The sequence below is a fragment of the Diadema setosum genome, chromosome 21, assembly GCF_964275005.1.
Source record: "Diadema setosum chromosome 21, eeDiaSeto1, whole genome shotgun sequence".
NCBI classification, from domain to species: domain Eukaryota; kingdom Metazoa; phylum Echinodermata; class Echinoidea; order Diadematoida; family Diadematidae; genus Diadema; species Diadema setosum.
The window spans coordinates 1171469-1185961 of record NC_092705.1 but is presented as its reverse complement, the minus strand read 5'-3'; the positions used below and the strand labels follow the sequence as shown (position 1 = coordinate 1185961).

At 37.6% G+C, this 14493-nt stretch overlaps 1 protein-coding gene across 1 annotated transcript; it reads right to left on the bottom strand.

Annotated features, from left to right (window-relative positions):
• Positions 1 to 2709: 2709 nt before the first annotated feature.
• LOC140244741 (uncharacterized) lies at positions 2710 to 13530 on the bottom strand. The gene is made up of 9 exons (XM_072324353.1): positions 13445 to 13530; positions 12619 to 12690; positions 9781 to 9855; positions 8607 to 8701; positions 7749 to 7784; positions 6642 to 6714; positions 5405 to 5570; positions 4291 to 4485; positions 2710 to 3090 (listed from the first exon to the last, which is right to left on the bottom strand). Exons 1-9 carry the CDS (start codon positions 13454 to 13456, stop codon positions 2795 to 2797), a joined length of 1020 nt encoding a protein of 339 aa, XP_072180454.1. The 5' UTR covers positions 13457 to 13530; the 3' UTR covers positions 2710 to 2794.
• Positions 13531 to 14493: the final 963 nt, after the last annotated feature.

Below are 14493 nucleotides of genomic sequence, written 5' to 3'. Positions count from 1 at the left end.
GTGAAAAATTAGACTTGTTAAATGGTGTATACAGCATTCTACGTGGAATCAGAGAAATACATACATTCCTCTGTTTCCACTTAGAATGCTGTATATGCAACCATTTGAAAGTCTGTCTATAAGCAAATATGATGACACATGGTATTCAGAATACTACATGGCACTCCTATTGCTTGAACAGTTTGTAGTTACTGTAAAACCAGAAATTTTCACAGGCATTTTAATTTTGCAAATTTTGCGAGCGCCAAGATTCATGAAAACAAGGAAAAGTAGAAATTACGCGGTGCGTAATATATGTCCCCGCCGGAAGTAGCATTTAGTAGCAAAATGTACAATATAGGTAAAAAGATCAAGGTCAAAGGTCAAAGAAGTCAAAGGTCAAAATTCTATGTAGAAGCTTTGAAGCCCTCACCTAGTGCCATCACATAAAGCAAACGGAATCGAAATCGGGTTAGAAATGGCGAAGGAGTAGCATTTTGTAGCCAATGTACAATATAGGTAAAAAATCAAGGTCAAAGGTCAAAGAAGTCAAAGGACAAAATTCTGTGTAGAAGTTTTGAAGCCCTCACCTAGTGCCATCACATAAAGCAAACGGAATCGAAATCGGGTTAGAAATGGCGAAGGAGTAGCATTTAATAGCAAAATGTACAATACAGGTCAAAAATCAAGGTCAGAGGTCAAAGAAGTCAAAGGTCAAAATTCTGTGTAGAAGTTTTGAAGCCCTCACCAAGTGCCATCACTTAAAGCAAACGGAATTGAAATCGGGTTACAAATGGCGAAGGAGTAGCATTTTGTAGCAAAATGTACAATTTAGGTCAAAAATCAAGGTCAAAGGTCAAAGAAGTCAAAGGTCAGAATTCTGCGTAGAAGTTTTGAAGCCCTCACCTAGTGCCATCATATAAAGCAAACGGAATCGAAATCGGGTTAGAAATGGCGAAGGAGTAGCATTTTGTAGCCAATGTACAATATAGGCAAAAAATCAAGGTCAAAGGTCAAAGAAGTCAAAGGTCAAAATTCTGTGTAGAAGTTTTGAAGCCCTCACCTAGTGCCATCATATAAAGCAAACGGAATCAAAATCGGGTTAGAAATGGCGAAGGAGTAGCATTTTGAAGCAAAATGTACAATATAGGTCAAAGGTCAAGGTCAAAGGTCACAACTGAAATTCTTTATAGAAGTTTCAAAGCTCCCATGTAGTGCTATCATATAAAGCAAACAGAATCAAAATCGGGTTAGAAATGGCGAAGGAGTAGCATTTTGAACATTTTGATCACACACGGACGCACGGACGCACGGACGGACGCACGGACGGACACACGGACGCACGGACGCACGGACGGACACACGGACACACACACGTACGGAGCCCGTTTCATAGTCCCCTGCTCGAACTCGTTCGGCGGGGACAATAAATCCACATGAAAGTTCTTGTCAACACTACACGTACAGTATATTCAATGAATGCCAGTGGCAATTCAAGAAAATTTCATGCCATAAAAATTTCTTGCTTTACAGTATAACAAAATTCTGTTACAATGCAGTAAAACTTCAGGTCACAAATTATTATCACTACCATCTATGGCGCAAAAATTCCCTTTCGTTGTATCAAAATTTCAATATGACAATGAAAACTGCCAGTCCTGAGGACTTTCAGCAACAATACCAAACTTTTGTGGTATTTTGTGCGAGTCATATGAGTGCTATCTAAGAGTTCAAGTATGGGGACACATTGTTATAATGAGCTTGCTTACAACAAGGTATTGCTTTTATTGAGGTGAATTCAGTAGTCTCACTTTTCCATTACTGTAATGAGCTGCTCTTTCTTGTATGTTAACAAGTACCTGCTATAAAATGGTAAAATCGGCAGTCCCGACAAGCCTTGTTATAAAGGGGTTTCCATCTAGCTGCTCCATACAGATGACTTAGAATGGCTCAGTGATATGTAAAAATGTAGTGATTCAAAAGAGTAAATATTTTGTTCATTCTGCCTCATTCTATTCAGATTTGCATGAATTGACAAATGTAGCCTCACTATCTTCATGTTAACAAGATATCCTGTTGACTTCTATTCTCCTTAACATTCATTTTCAAATACCTGGAGACAGTTATGAGAATATGTACTTTAAAGAGCTAAGCAATATTTAAACGAACGAACAAACAGAACAAACAAAACAAAAATAGCTAGAATCAGCTTCTTGCCATCTGCTATAACCAATTTCTGTGAGTGTAATCTTACATAAGTTATAAATAGGGCAAAATTCCATTCATGACCACAAACTTCACACAGGTGTATTTCAACAGTAGACAAATTGACTTGTTAATTCTTCAATATAGTATTTCTCATTCAATGAAGACTTGCTCCAAAATGCAACCATAAGTTATATTCTTTTCAGAGAAGTGCATTCAATGCAATGAATCCTACTGAGGAGCATATCAAGATATTCAAAATAAGATTACATCAAATATCTGCAACATTATTTTCATACATTGAAAGGGTTAATTTTTCCTCAGCACTGTGACCCAGCAGACTCGATGCCAGTATAATCTTCTAGTAATAGTTTAGAGTGCTCTGGGTTAATCATCAGTACCTATTCCCTTCCACGTTATGTAGTCAAACCTGTCAATGAAAACCATCAGAGATAGAGAGAAGACACAGCCTACACAGATACATAGAGTTCACTGGACAGATTTAATTACATGGGTATGCTATTCAATAAGTATCAAATTGAGCTATGCTCAAAGACAGGTGCTCAGTATAAAAGTGCTAAAAAAGGTTAATTGGGTAGAAAAAATTTGCTTAATATGCTTGACCTGGCCTGCCATAAGTCACTGCCCTTCCCCCTACCCCTCGTGCCCCACCCGGGGGTTGACGGCTCTGACTAACAGCCATACCTGGTCCCCTGGGTGACGACACGCCCTGCCCCGCCCTCCTGGCTCCTGATGATGATGATGATGATGCCCTCTTAGTTTGCTCCACCCCACTGGTCTGCCTCTGTCTCAGCTGGTCCTGCTTGTGAGATGCCATGTTCTCCTGCAACAACTGCTGGAACTCCCTAAGATGCCATCGCTGGATTTCTCGCAGGTCATCCACAACTAGTTCAGAAAGCATCAAAGAAAAAGGGGTAGAGAAAAACGGTTGGTAAGACTACCCTTAAAATATATCATATATATTTGTAGCCGGTAATCTAAATCTACTGACTAATATGTTATCTTACCTTACAGCTGCACAATTTGCCAACTGCCCACAATCTTTTTCAAAGTCTTTTTCTACTATTTTGTGCCCTTCCCTATTGAATGTACCATTTGGTGTCAGGTCAGAACACAATTGTTCCAACTTGTTGTTGTTGTTGTTGTTGTTGTCGCCGTCGTCGTTTAATCAAGCTTAGGTCAGGGTGGTCCACAAGGGATTTGAACATGTTACTGTGGCATGCTCAAATTTTGTGCAACATCCTAAAAAGCCAGCAACATGCTACACAACATCCTCAAGAATTGGCAACATGCTCAAAATAAAATGTAATCAAACATGTGCAAAACTTGAGAAACATGGAACTACTCAGAAAATTTGTGCACAAAACATGAGACAGAACATCAATTGTAAGCAGAACAACAAAGAAAAAGTGTGCAAAATATTGCCCGCTTGTGATGTGCACTCTGTGCACATACACTTTTCGCAATACTCTCACATTCAGAGTTTGCAACATGCTCAAATTTCAAGTTGTGGACCACCCTGCTTTAGGAATCAAGGAACAAATTTATTTTCTTAGTTTCCTTCCAGCATCCTTGAATGCTTTGAGCATCTCACAGTAACCTCAAGATAAAAATGTATACTTCACAAAGTGGATGTTGTAGGGCCAGCACGCAATGAAGGTTGCCCACCTCCCCTCCCATCCTGTGATTGGCCAAAGAGGGCCATTGCCACCAAGCCAATAGCGTCTTAAAGTGCTCTGTGAACATATTAAAAATATCAGTCAGCTAACTTTATGGCACTTTGTGGCTACTAAAAATCACTCTGAACAGGTAGAAAGAGGTATGTTGTGTGTACCATCCTTTGGGTATAGCTATCCCCTACCAACAGTTCCAATATCACCACTGTAATGTCACTGCTTTCCCTCATTGTTTGTGTCCCAAAGGATAGGACAATCTTATGCTACATGAAACAAGGTGCAGCGACACAATCTTATGATAGGAGTGTGAATAAAGAGGCTACAGCTACTTAACCTATCAAACAACTATCAGAGCTGTCTGAAAGAAAAAAAAATGTATAAAAATGTAAGTGACCAGTAGGCTACTTACCCAGACCACTGAAGGACCTGTCACTGCCCTGAGAAACAACACATTGAAGAAAGTAGGCCATGGCACCCAAGGCAATGACTCTTTCACCTCTTTCCAAACCCTCAAAGTAATCTATGTCCACTTCAAAGGGGTTCTTGGGGGCGGGGCGTGTGCACAGCTTCACCAACTCTGCCAGGATCTGCCAAACTTTAACGTCTGAATCCGAAGTGAATTGGAGACAAAATAAATAAAATAAAGCATGAAATAAAGAATTAATGAATTAAAAAGTTGAGCAATTTGAATAAAAAAAAAGAAAAATAATAATAAAGTTCACTGTCTACACATTATAGCATTGTCTTTACAGGCTTTGCCTAGAGGTCTATAAGATGTTTTTGTTGCAAATAGTAAAATTCTGCATTCAATGACTTTGATTAAATATTTCATTTAATTTCTTTATTTCAATTAATTTCTTTATTTGTCCAAATTATATATAAAAACATGGCACAGAAAATTGGTTTCGTCACACATTCATAAACACATATTGTGTGTGTGTGTGTGTGTGTGTTCATACACAATAGCTCAACAATAATAACAATAACAAAAACACCACCAACAACAACAAAACATATGAACATACATTAGGATGACACATTTATCAACCAAAATGAACAAAAAATATGAAGGCCAGAATTTTAGCAAAAGATAACTACAGTATACAAATTGAGATTAGATGACCTAACTTACCCACACGTTTTGCAACATATCATTATAAAAATGAATATTAAAATATTTAGTCTTCAGTAAAAGTCTGTACTTTCTCTTCCTATTGCTGCTAGATAAAATTCATGAAATATTACACTATTTCTACATGATCAGTAACTCAGCACAAATTGCAACAAAAATGACTCTACAAGCAAATTAGTCAAAGGTATAATGGAAAATCTGAATAAAACAGTCCTTGGTACTGGACAATATTGCTATTTTCAAAGTGACTATATTCAAAGGAACATGTCTCATTATGCCCACAGAAAAAAAAAAAAGTGTTACAAAGAAAGGATTTCATCATATCACATCCCACTTGAAAACCAAGTTTCTCATATATATAAAAGACTGAATGTTTGGAAAGTAGACTAACCCTTTTCTGCCCACATGGCAGTGGATTTGAGCCTGAGAGGACTGTCCTTGGAGAAAGAAGGATTGTCCGATAGCTTGATCAGTCTCTCATGGTTGCTTCTCACCCAGACGTAGGGGCAGGAATACTTGCCGTAACCAGCTAACAGGAACAGAGTGGACTCCTTGCTCTAACAGTATAGGATTGGTCAAAGAAGCAACAATATTAAAGTTCTTGCGTCCCTGTTGCAACCCTGAAAATTGGATTCCTTTCACAAGCTGGTATACTGTAGAGGTAGGCAATTTAGGCCTTTCCTCAGAATGATAAAACAGGAAACTTTTTCATGATGCGAGGGGGAACAATTTCATAGATTTCCAGTGAGTTTATTCAGACCCTAAAAATTCCAACCGTTGTTCTCCTTACAAAGGGGGAGCATATTTTCGAGTGACATGGGTTTAGTTTTTAATTTTAAACAAGAACAAACTCAAAGGTGTATTACCCTAAGATTTTATACAAAATGTTGGAAGACATTATTCTTTAACCATGCAAAAGCTTGTGACATTTGTAAAAGGGATGTATGACCTTTAACACATGCTTTGACTGCCTGTTTGGGTAAAACCTTAAGGTTCACAAAGTAAACTGCAAAGACCACTTGGCTGGTTTTACTTTCATATTCCTCCTTTCCTTCATTCAGTCAATACATACATTTATGTACATAAATGTTAATCTCTGATTACTTGATCAATTCAATACAATTCAATTCAATTTTCCATGATTTTTTTGTACCGTATTTCATAGGTTTGTCTGTCAGAGTCTAGACATTTTTTACTCACTGGGTATGAAGTCTCATATTCCCACAATGTTATGCCTATCGAGCTTCACAGAGGAGAAGACACAGTACAAAAAGACAAGTAAAACTGCACGATCAACAATGTCATATCACAAACTCTGACACCACACAGTCAAGAACTCAGGATGAATTACATCTGACTGGAATATCTGTTTGCTGACACTGATACCAGCAGGTTATAACCACCAATCTACTGGTATTCCACATGTGATGGCCTATGTTGTTGATTTAAGGCCTTCTACTTTGACACCATCCCAATATCTTTCAATTTTTAATGCAGCTGTTTATCAACTAAAAACATGGAGGAAAGAATCCCAAATGATGGTAATTTAGGCAAATGAAAATGTTGGTTACACAACGACATTCTCATTCTCATATGTTTACAAAACAATTTATTCTTGGAGTACTTACAATAGGACCTATTTCACGCTCACTAGGAGAGGCAGGGGGCAAGCCAATATCCATGTAACCAAATCCACTCAACCTGATAGAAGATAAAGAGAGAAATAATCAACTGCAATTATATTTCAATTTCAATTTTCAATTTCAATTTGTTTCATATTTTCCATTAAAATTTCACACATCAACATTACAAAATACAAATGGTGTGAAATTCCACCTGAATGTACAAGTGTCTCAATGAACAAAAAGGTATGTTTACAGTAGTATGAGACAATGTTCAATATATTAAACAGTAGAGGACGAATCCGGAGTACACTCGGGCAGGTGTGTATGGGAAATGCGCATTGTAGCAAAATCAGTCCGTCTTCAATTGGTTAATGTCCCCTCAAGAATTGATAGATCGCATGATAACAAATGAAGTCAATGGCACCATTAAAGTTCAACTGGAAAAAAAAAAAAGGAGGAAACATAGTACACATTGTTATCTGCCAATAGACCTGCAGCTGTATTTGGTTATAAAACATTGAGAAATGTTGGCCATAATTGGAGGGCTTCCAACATAAGAAGAAAAGATGATTCAATGAGTTATGCAATGGGTCAGGTGCATTACTATGTTGGCGCATAAGTTAACTATTATCAGACATGTTAAAGTCCCCCCCCCCCCCCCTTATGGCTGAAATAGACATTTACATGAAACATATAGCCATAGTGCCCAAACCAAACAGGTCTATAGAGGCTTGCAACATTTGTAATTCATAAGACCGTTCCATTCATGGCAAATGGTGGTGCACAGTATGCTAACAACAGGGATATCTCTATTAAAGTATGATCAAAATAAAAGTCCTGTATGTTGATACAAAGCTTCCACTGTAAATCTGACAACAACAAAAAAAGCACTTCAGTTAGCACTGCAAATTCATCAGATGCTTTGAAAACTTTCATTGGGTCAGTTTGATTATGGACAGGTTGTCAAATGCAGCCCCTGCTGAATTTACATTTCCAATTCTGAAATGGCAAATTGGGTTAATTAAATAACTTAGTAACAGGTCTACTCATCTGCATTTTGAAATGCATTCTGAAATTACTCTCAAAACTTGTGAGACAAATGATACTCACTTTCGTTGTGTGTTCTGTGATAAAAGCAGTTCTTTTCTGGAATGAGGATGATTCAGAAAAAAACAAACAAACAAACAACAAATTATGCATGCATGAAAGACAAATGAACTAAGCTGTGAAGTGGCAATGAAGGACATAAATGGTTTCCACATTACATGAAGTGTACAAAGATTTACAATCCTGTGAATGTGATTTTATTGCAATCATGACATATTAGTAGTTTTTCAAAATTGCTGTGTACTACATGCAAGACAGACTTATATAAAAAAATGATAGCAAATAAAGCTGCATCCACTTACAGTAAAACCAGAAAATTTTTGTGCGCATGAAACTCTGCGAATTTTGTGAGGGGGCAAGATTCGCAAATTATGTAAAATGCATCTAAGGAAAGATTTTGTCTACACAATGCATTGAATGCAAGAAGCAATTTGCAAAAGTTTGACGCTGCAAAAAAAGGCTGTCGGCTCCAGTTTACAAAAATTTCATGCCGCAAATGTTTCTGGTTTTACATGTGCATTAGATCATACTCTCATGCCCTCATGCTGTTGACACACATACCTAGACACACACTCAGAAATGACACTGGTCTGCATGACACAAATGACAGTGCGAGTGTAATGGAGAACAGAGAGCGCTGGAGGGACATCATCTATGAATCTCGGGAATACATTTGTACTACTAGTACCTGACTTAAGTCAAGAAAGTCAAGTCTCATGTTGTCAGGAGTCAAGGATGTGAGGATATGCACACACAAACACACATACACACATACAAACCCTCAACATTTATGAGATGCAACAAATGCAACAAATGCAAACAACACCAAATTTCTCTGAGTAACCACACGTATGTACTTACTGCTCCAGTGGTAGTTCATCATAGCTGCCACTTTGAGTTTTACTGAAAGAAAATCTGGTCTTGTCAACAGCAGATTGGGGTGCAGCTCTTAACATCTGCAGATAAAGAAAATTTGTTGGATTCTATCAGAGTAATAACAGACATGCATCTAGCATTAGTAAAGATGTTATTTTGTAGTCTGACATACAAATTGTAGCATATTAACCTGTATGAAATTCAACACAAGATGTTTTGAGTTAGAGCGTCATTTATGCAGTTACATAAACTGATGACTTGTTAGTGACAACATGATTCCTGAATATATTTTTTCCATCCTTATGTGATTATTTACATAATATATATATATACATGTATATATATGTCATGCTTTGGTTTTTGATGAAAGTTGTCCTTCACGAAAATTGGCACAAAATAATCACACTGATAAGCAAATCTGACTTCAGTACAAGCACACTGCTGTAAGTAAACACTTAAAAAATAAAGAAACAAACACAACAAGTAACTATTTCAGGCGACATCAACAGAATATGCTTTCTAAATGTGCACAGGCGTTTGTTTCATCTATGAGTATACAAAGTTTGATATGTGTTTGTCTCATTGGCTGTGTGTCTACTAACAAGAGAGTACTGAACTGAGTTCACCAGGTGCAACTTACTGGATGTTCCATACACTTCATGGGGGTTTTATTTGAACAAATTTCATGAGCAGGGTGTTATCGCACAAACAAACTAGCTGGCGATGCAATCCTCTACAGCTCCCAGGCTGTGGAATAAGCTCCCTCCTCTTCTGAAATCATCACCAACACTCGATCACTTCAAACAAAATTTGAAGATCTACTTATTTTGATATACCTATATATGCACTGGACTTATACTGTCACAGCCTGGTAATTTGTATATATATTTTATCTCCTGTGGCAACCAGGGATGACATCTCATAACGTTTTATATCCAGTGGAAAAGGCGCTCTAATAATATTAACTATTATTATTATTATTATTCATAAAGTCAGTAACATGCTAAAACATTAACTCTGATCACAACATGAATGTGACATGCATGCGTGCATATACTGCTGTGGAGACTCGCTAGTGAAATAAAAAAAAAAAAGAAGAAATTCCGGGGTAGTTCACCCGTTTGCTGCAAGTCAATGACAAAACTTAGTCAACACTCACCACTTCATCATCATTGAGAACAGTACATATCATCTCTTCTCTCCCTCGCATGTAAGTGTTGAAATACTTGAAGCCCTGTTCAGTATAAAAAGTTACAACATTCAAAACAAAATCTGAAAGCAAATCAACTCTTTAACTTAACCATATCTTTTAAAAGGTAAACAACATTGCAGTGTATTTAAACGTGTAGTACAAGAAGCTTCCTTTACCAGTAATACAAATATTGAATGGTCTACAAAAATATCAGTCAGTAATAGGTCATGATGTAATCTTGTGACTAATGCAGTGAGGATCGATAGTGTTGAAAATATTGCTTGCAGTTACATTAAGTCAGGTGATATGCATTGTACATATGTAATTCCCGAATTTGACTGGCTGCTGATGGGGCTAGAAAGAAACAATATTTATATACACTATTGTATGGTAGACGATATGATATAACAAATATTGACTTGTCTATCATTGTAATAAACACTAAACTACAGTCCCTTGGGAGTTACACTTTTCCCCTCAGCGCTGAGTGCTTTGGGATTATACTCTCTTGAGGAAAATATAACTTCTGCGGGGATGTCAAGTTTTACATATCATTGCACCTCTAAAAAGACCAATATCTGTATGATTTGCTCTTTAAAGTGTCTTTTGTGCACAACCTTTGTAAAACTGTCGTGGAGAATTCTTCAAATAATGCTGGAATGCAACCTGAAAGTGGTTGATTCCAAGAAAGCATCAGTGGAAACGAGCAGATATCACTGCCTGACACAAACACAGAGATATTGCAAATGGTAAACTGCTACAAACGCAATTGTTAAAGGGGAAGGCTAGTAACTGATCAGTGGGAATCAGTGTAAATACTGGGAGATGATTGTTCCAATCCTTATGGGATTCATTCAAGAGTTCATCGTATATCTATTGTTGTGTGAAAATGATTTGCTTCAGAATGGTCTCATATTCAAATAATATGCAGTTTAATGCTTCCAGGTTAGCGTCCCTGGTCAGTGACGGAGCATTAATCTGCACATTACTTGAATATGAGACCGTTCTGAAGCAAATCATTTTCACACAACAATAGATATACAATGAACTCTTGAATGAATCCCATAAGGATTGGAACAATCATCTCCCAGCATTTCCATTGATTCCCACTGATCAGTTACTAGCCTTCCCCTTTAAAGTAACTTTAAACATTTCTTATACCAGTAATTAACTGAATTACATAGCAGAATAACCAAAACAGCACTTACTGGTCATGACTGTTGAAATGATATTTACAGGTAGGTGGCATCTGATGGCTTAAGAGGTACATGTAAAGGCCGTGTCACACCATAACGCGGGCTTGTGGCGAGGAGGTAGTTTCCAGCATGTAGAAGATTTTCAGCGGGCGAACAAGAATGTTTGCAATTTTCATTCATGCCTTGTCATACCGTACGGGGGAACTTCTGCGGCTTGACTTGCGGGGAAACAAATTTACTCCAAGGAGCTCTCCGCAGTTGGTCCGCACCTGACAGTATCTAGCGCGTAGTTGCCTGGAGGTGCTCACGCAAGTCCGATTTAACCGCAGCCAAGTTTTGAGCATGACCAAAACTTTTTCCGGGTGAGTCGCGGGAGTGCCCGTAGAGGTTCACGCAGAACGCCAGTAGGAGATCCGTAGCGGTAGTACTTCCCGGGCAATTCCAACGCAGGTACTTCGCAGTCCCGTATGCAGCCAAGATAATGAAATTCTGTGAGATTTCAGCCATTCCATTAGAGGAATTCCTTCACTAAGTTGTCAGCCCCCACGCGACTGGTACAAAGGTCACACAGTATACTCGCAAGTATAACGCGTCCAGCAAGTAAGACACATGCGCTGACTCGTACAAATCCTTTTCCGCCCTCAGGAATGTCCGGTATGCTAGAAAATCCCTACACGTAACAAGCCCGAGTAGCTTGCCCGGAAAGGTGTGACAGGGCCTAAACACGGTTGCGGGTAAAAGAATATGCGTGCGCACCTCCGGGCGACTACTTTTGAGATACATGCTAGGTACTGTCATGTGCGGATATCTACGGGGACCTCCGGGTAGTCAAAATTGTTCTTTGCAAGTCGCACGCAAGGCTGGTGTGACACGGCCTTCACAGTATGTGGTCCATTTCAAAAACATACATTATATGTACAAGTGTAGTTATAATCAGAGATGGCCAGGCCAGAGAGCAGCTAGGTATGAGAATTTATCATGCAATAGAGTAAAACACCCTCTCTGCAGCAGGCTTTGTAAAGGGTGCCTATCTGCGGCAGGGGCCATCTTATTCATCGATGAAAAGGCCCAATCAGGTGTTACTTCCCATAACACTTGTGAGTAACTGCTCCTGCTTGTGTTCTAAAGTGGGACTAAGCAAACATGATGTTTATTATCTGTTTTATTGAGGAATGAAAGTGCCCCTGCCAGAAATAGACACCCTGCCCACAAACAGTTGTTTAATACTCTATATATACTATTACTAGTGCCCCATCTCACAGTAAGGAGGTTTAGCATTTTCAAGCTGTATATCATGGTATAATATGATGCATTGTTTATGTAAAATATACACTTTTTTATTATTGTTGCAATATAATGGTGGCTAGAAATCCATGTTTTGTTTTGGTTTGGTTTGGTTTTTTTAGGTGGTTGTTTGTGCAATATTTGAGCGTCTGCTCGCATTCTTGTTTGTTTGTTTTTCAAAAAGTTTTTGCAGTGAGAAAAAGCTTGTCAGGCATGTGAGCATGAGAAAGACCCCTGAGGTGGGACTCTCACATCAAGTAGAAAACTCGCATGAAACTTGTCTTGGTAGGTCTGCACTAGTTACTAAGTTACATGTAATACTCACTTTCACACACCCCATTTTTAGCATCTGGGCCAGGAAATACTGTAGTTTTTTCTTTGCAGCTCTTTCTCTTTCCTTCAAATGGAAGAAATTCAAAGAAAGAAAGAAAATTGCTGATTGAAAAGAAACCATAAAACAAATCAAATTGACAACGACAGAAGAAGAGTGACACTGACTAGACTGAGTATGGATTCCTTACATGTATATTCAATGTTTTAAAAACTCAAAGTCGACATCTAGCTATACAAAGGAAAATTCAAGAAGATTTAACAAGCAATCCTTCCACTCAGTGGCCCAGATCCAGCTGATCCAGCTAATGTAAAGGATTATTTACTGTTATTGTGTTAAACTCGCTAACGTTAATGTTGGCGTTAGAGCCACGTCTACACTATTTTGCAAAATCAAATTTGACAATGAATATCATCACTGCACTGACGTCTGTGTGTGGGTGCTAGGCCTAGTGCAAATTTACTTTCGAGTTTCGTATCCATCAAACACCTTTTGTTACATTATAACGTTATAGGTAAATTACACTGTATTCGACTAGACCTAGCTCTAACGCGGGCCCGTTAGACGAATCTATATATCTCGAACTGGCTAAAACCAAGCTGTACGCCATGAAATGCACAGAAAGACCTTCCCGCACCAATTCAGAGGCGGGTTTCCTTATTAGAATATGGTACCGCATCCACATTACATATACACGAGCATTCAACGTACTTACATTGTAAGAGACGCGACAGATAATTTTTCGTTTCCGAAAACATTAACTGAGTAAACATTGGACTCTCGAAAATAAAAGGGTCTAAAGTATCTATACTCTGCTTACCTCAGCTGCCATTGTTGGGAAGTAGAGTGAAGGGAACTACTTCAAGCAAATGAAATTGACCCGGCCTTTAGTTTTTTCCCTGCACCAGAGTCAGCGAGTGAAGATAAACACATTTGTTGGAAAGTAGATCACTAATGAAGATGACCACTTAGGCTTATTGCCAATTTGAAGAGGACACACCGTATTTTTATTCTATAATATTATTATGCCTAGATAATTTATACACACAGTAAAATTCTAACAACGTTATTGATTGATTGATTGATTGATTCATTACCTTTATTGTCCATTATGGAAATTATTCGTACACTATATAGGCCTAGATATTACATATAATATATATAATATAATAAAATATAAAATACACTCCGCAAAAAAAAAAGAAAAGAAAAGAAGAAAGTAAACACTTTTTCAAGCTCACACTTCTCATAGAATATTAGGCTAAAATGCTTTATACTACCATGTTAAAGGCAATTTAATTGGCTATTAACTTGGTAGGTCAGTAGAAATGGAAGTTTTTCTCTTTCAAGGCACAAAAGTAAAAATTGAAAAAAAAAATAATGGACAATTTCTCATCAGTATGCGTATGTGCTCTTTCACACAACAATGAGAACAAATTAGACAAATCCATCACAATAGGAAACACAAATTAATGTTATGAAAATTTACTCATTGATCTCTATATAATGACAATGTCTTTGCAGCCCCAAAGATAAAGAAAAGCAAAAAATAATGGAGAAAATGGAGAATCTTCTGTCAAACACAAATTCAAATGACATTAGAAAAGAGGCAATATCAACAAAAATGATAAAAACTTGAAATGTTATTTCGAATTTAGCACATTGAATATGATAACTGGTTCTCGAATTTGTCTAATGATTTTTTAAATCCCTAAAGTAATAAAATGATTTATACCACTGTTGCATCTTACTCTCTTTTACATTTCAATTTGACCTGACAGAAAATTCTACTCCTTCTTAATTAGTTTCCTACTTTGTTCTTGTTTGAGGATATAAAGAGATGCAAGGGAACAAAAACTTTATTTTTGC

Bases quoted from the DNA above. Each gene is read 5' to 3' on its own strand.
- LOC140244741 (XM_072324353.1), bottom strand. The intron at 5,571-6,641 runs GTAAGTACTCCA...CTATACTGTTAG, and splicing joins AGCGTGAAATAGGTCCTATT to AGCAAGGAGTCCACTCTGTT. The intron at 3,091-4,290 runs GTAAGTAGCCTA...TTTCTGAACTAG, and splicing joins CAGGTCCTTCAGTGGTCTGG to TTGTGGATGACCTGCGAGAA.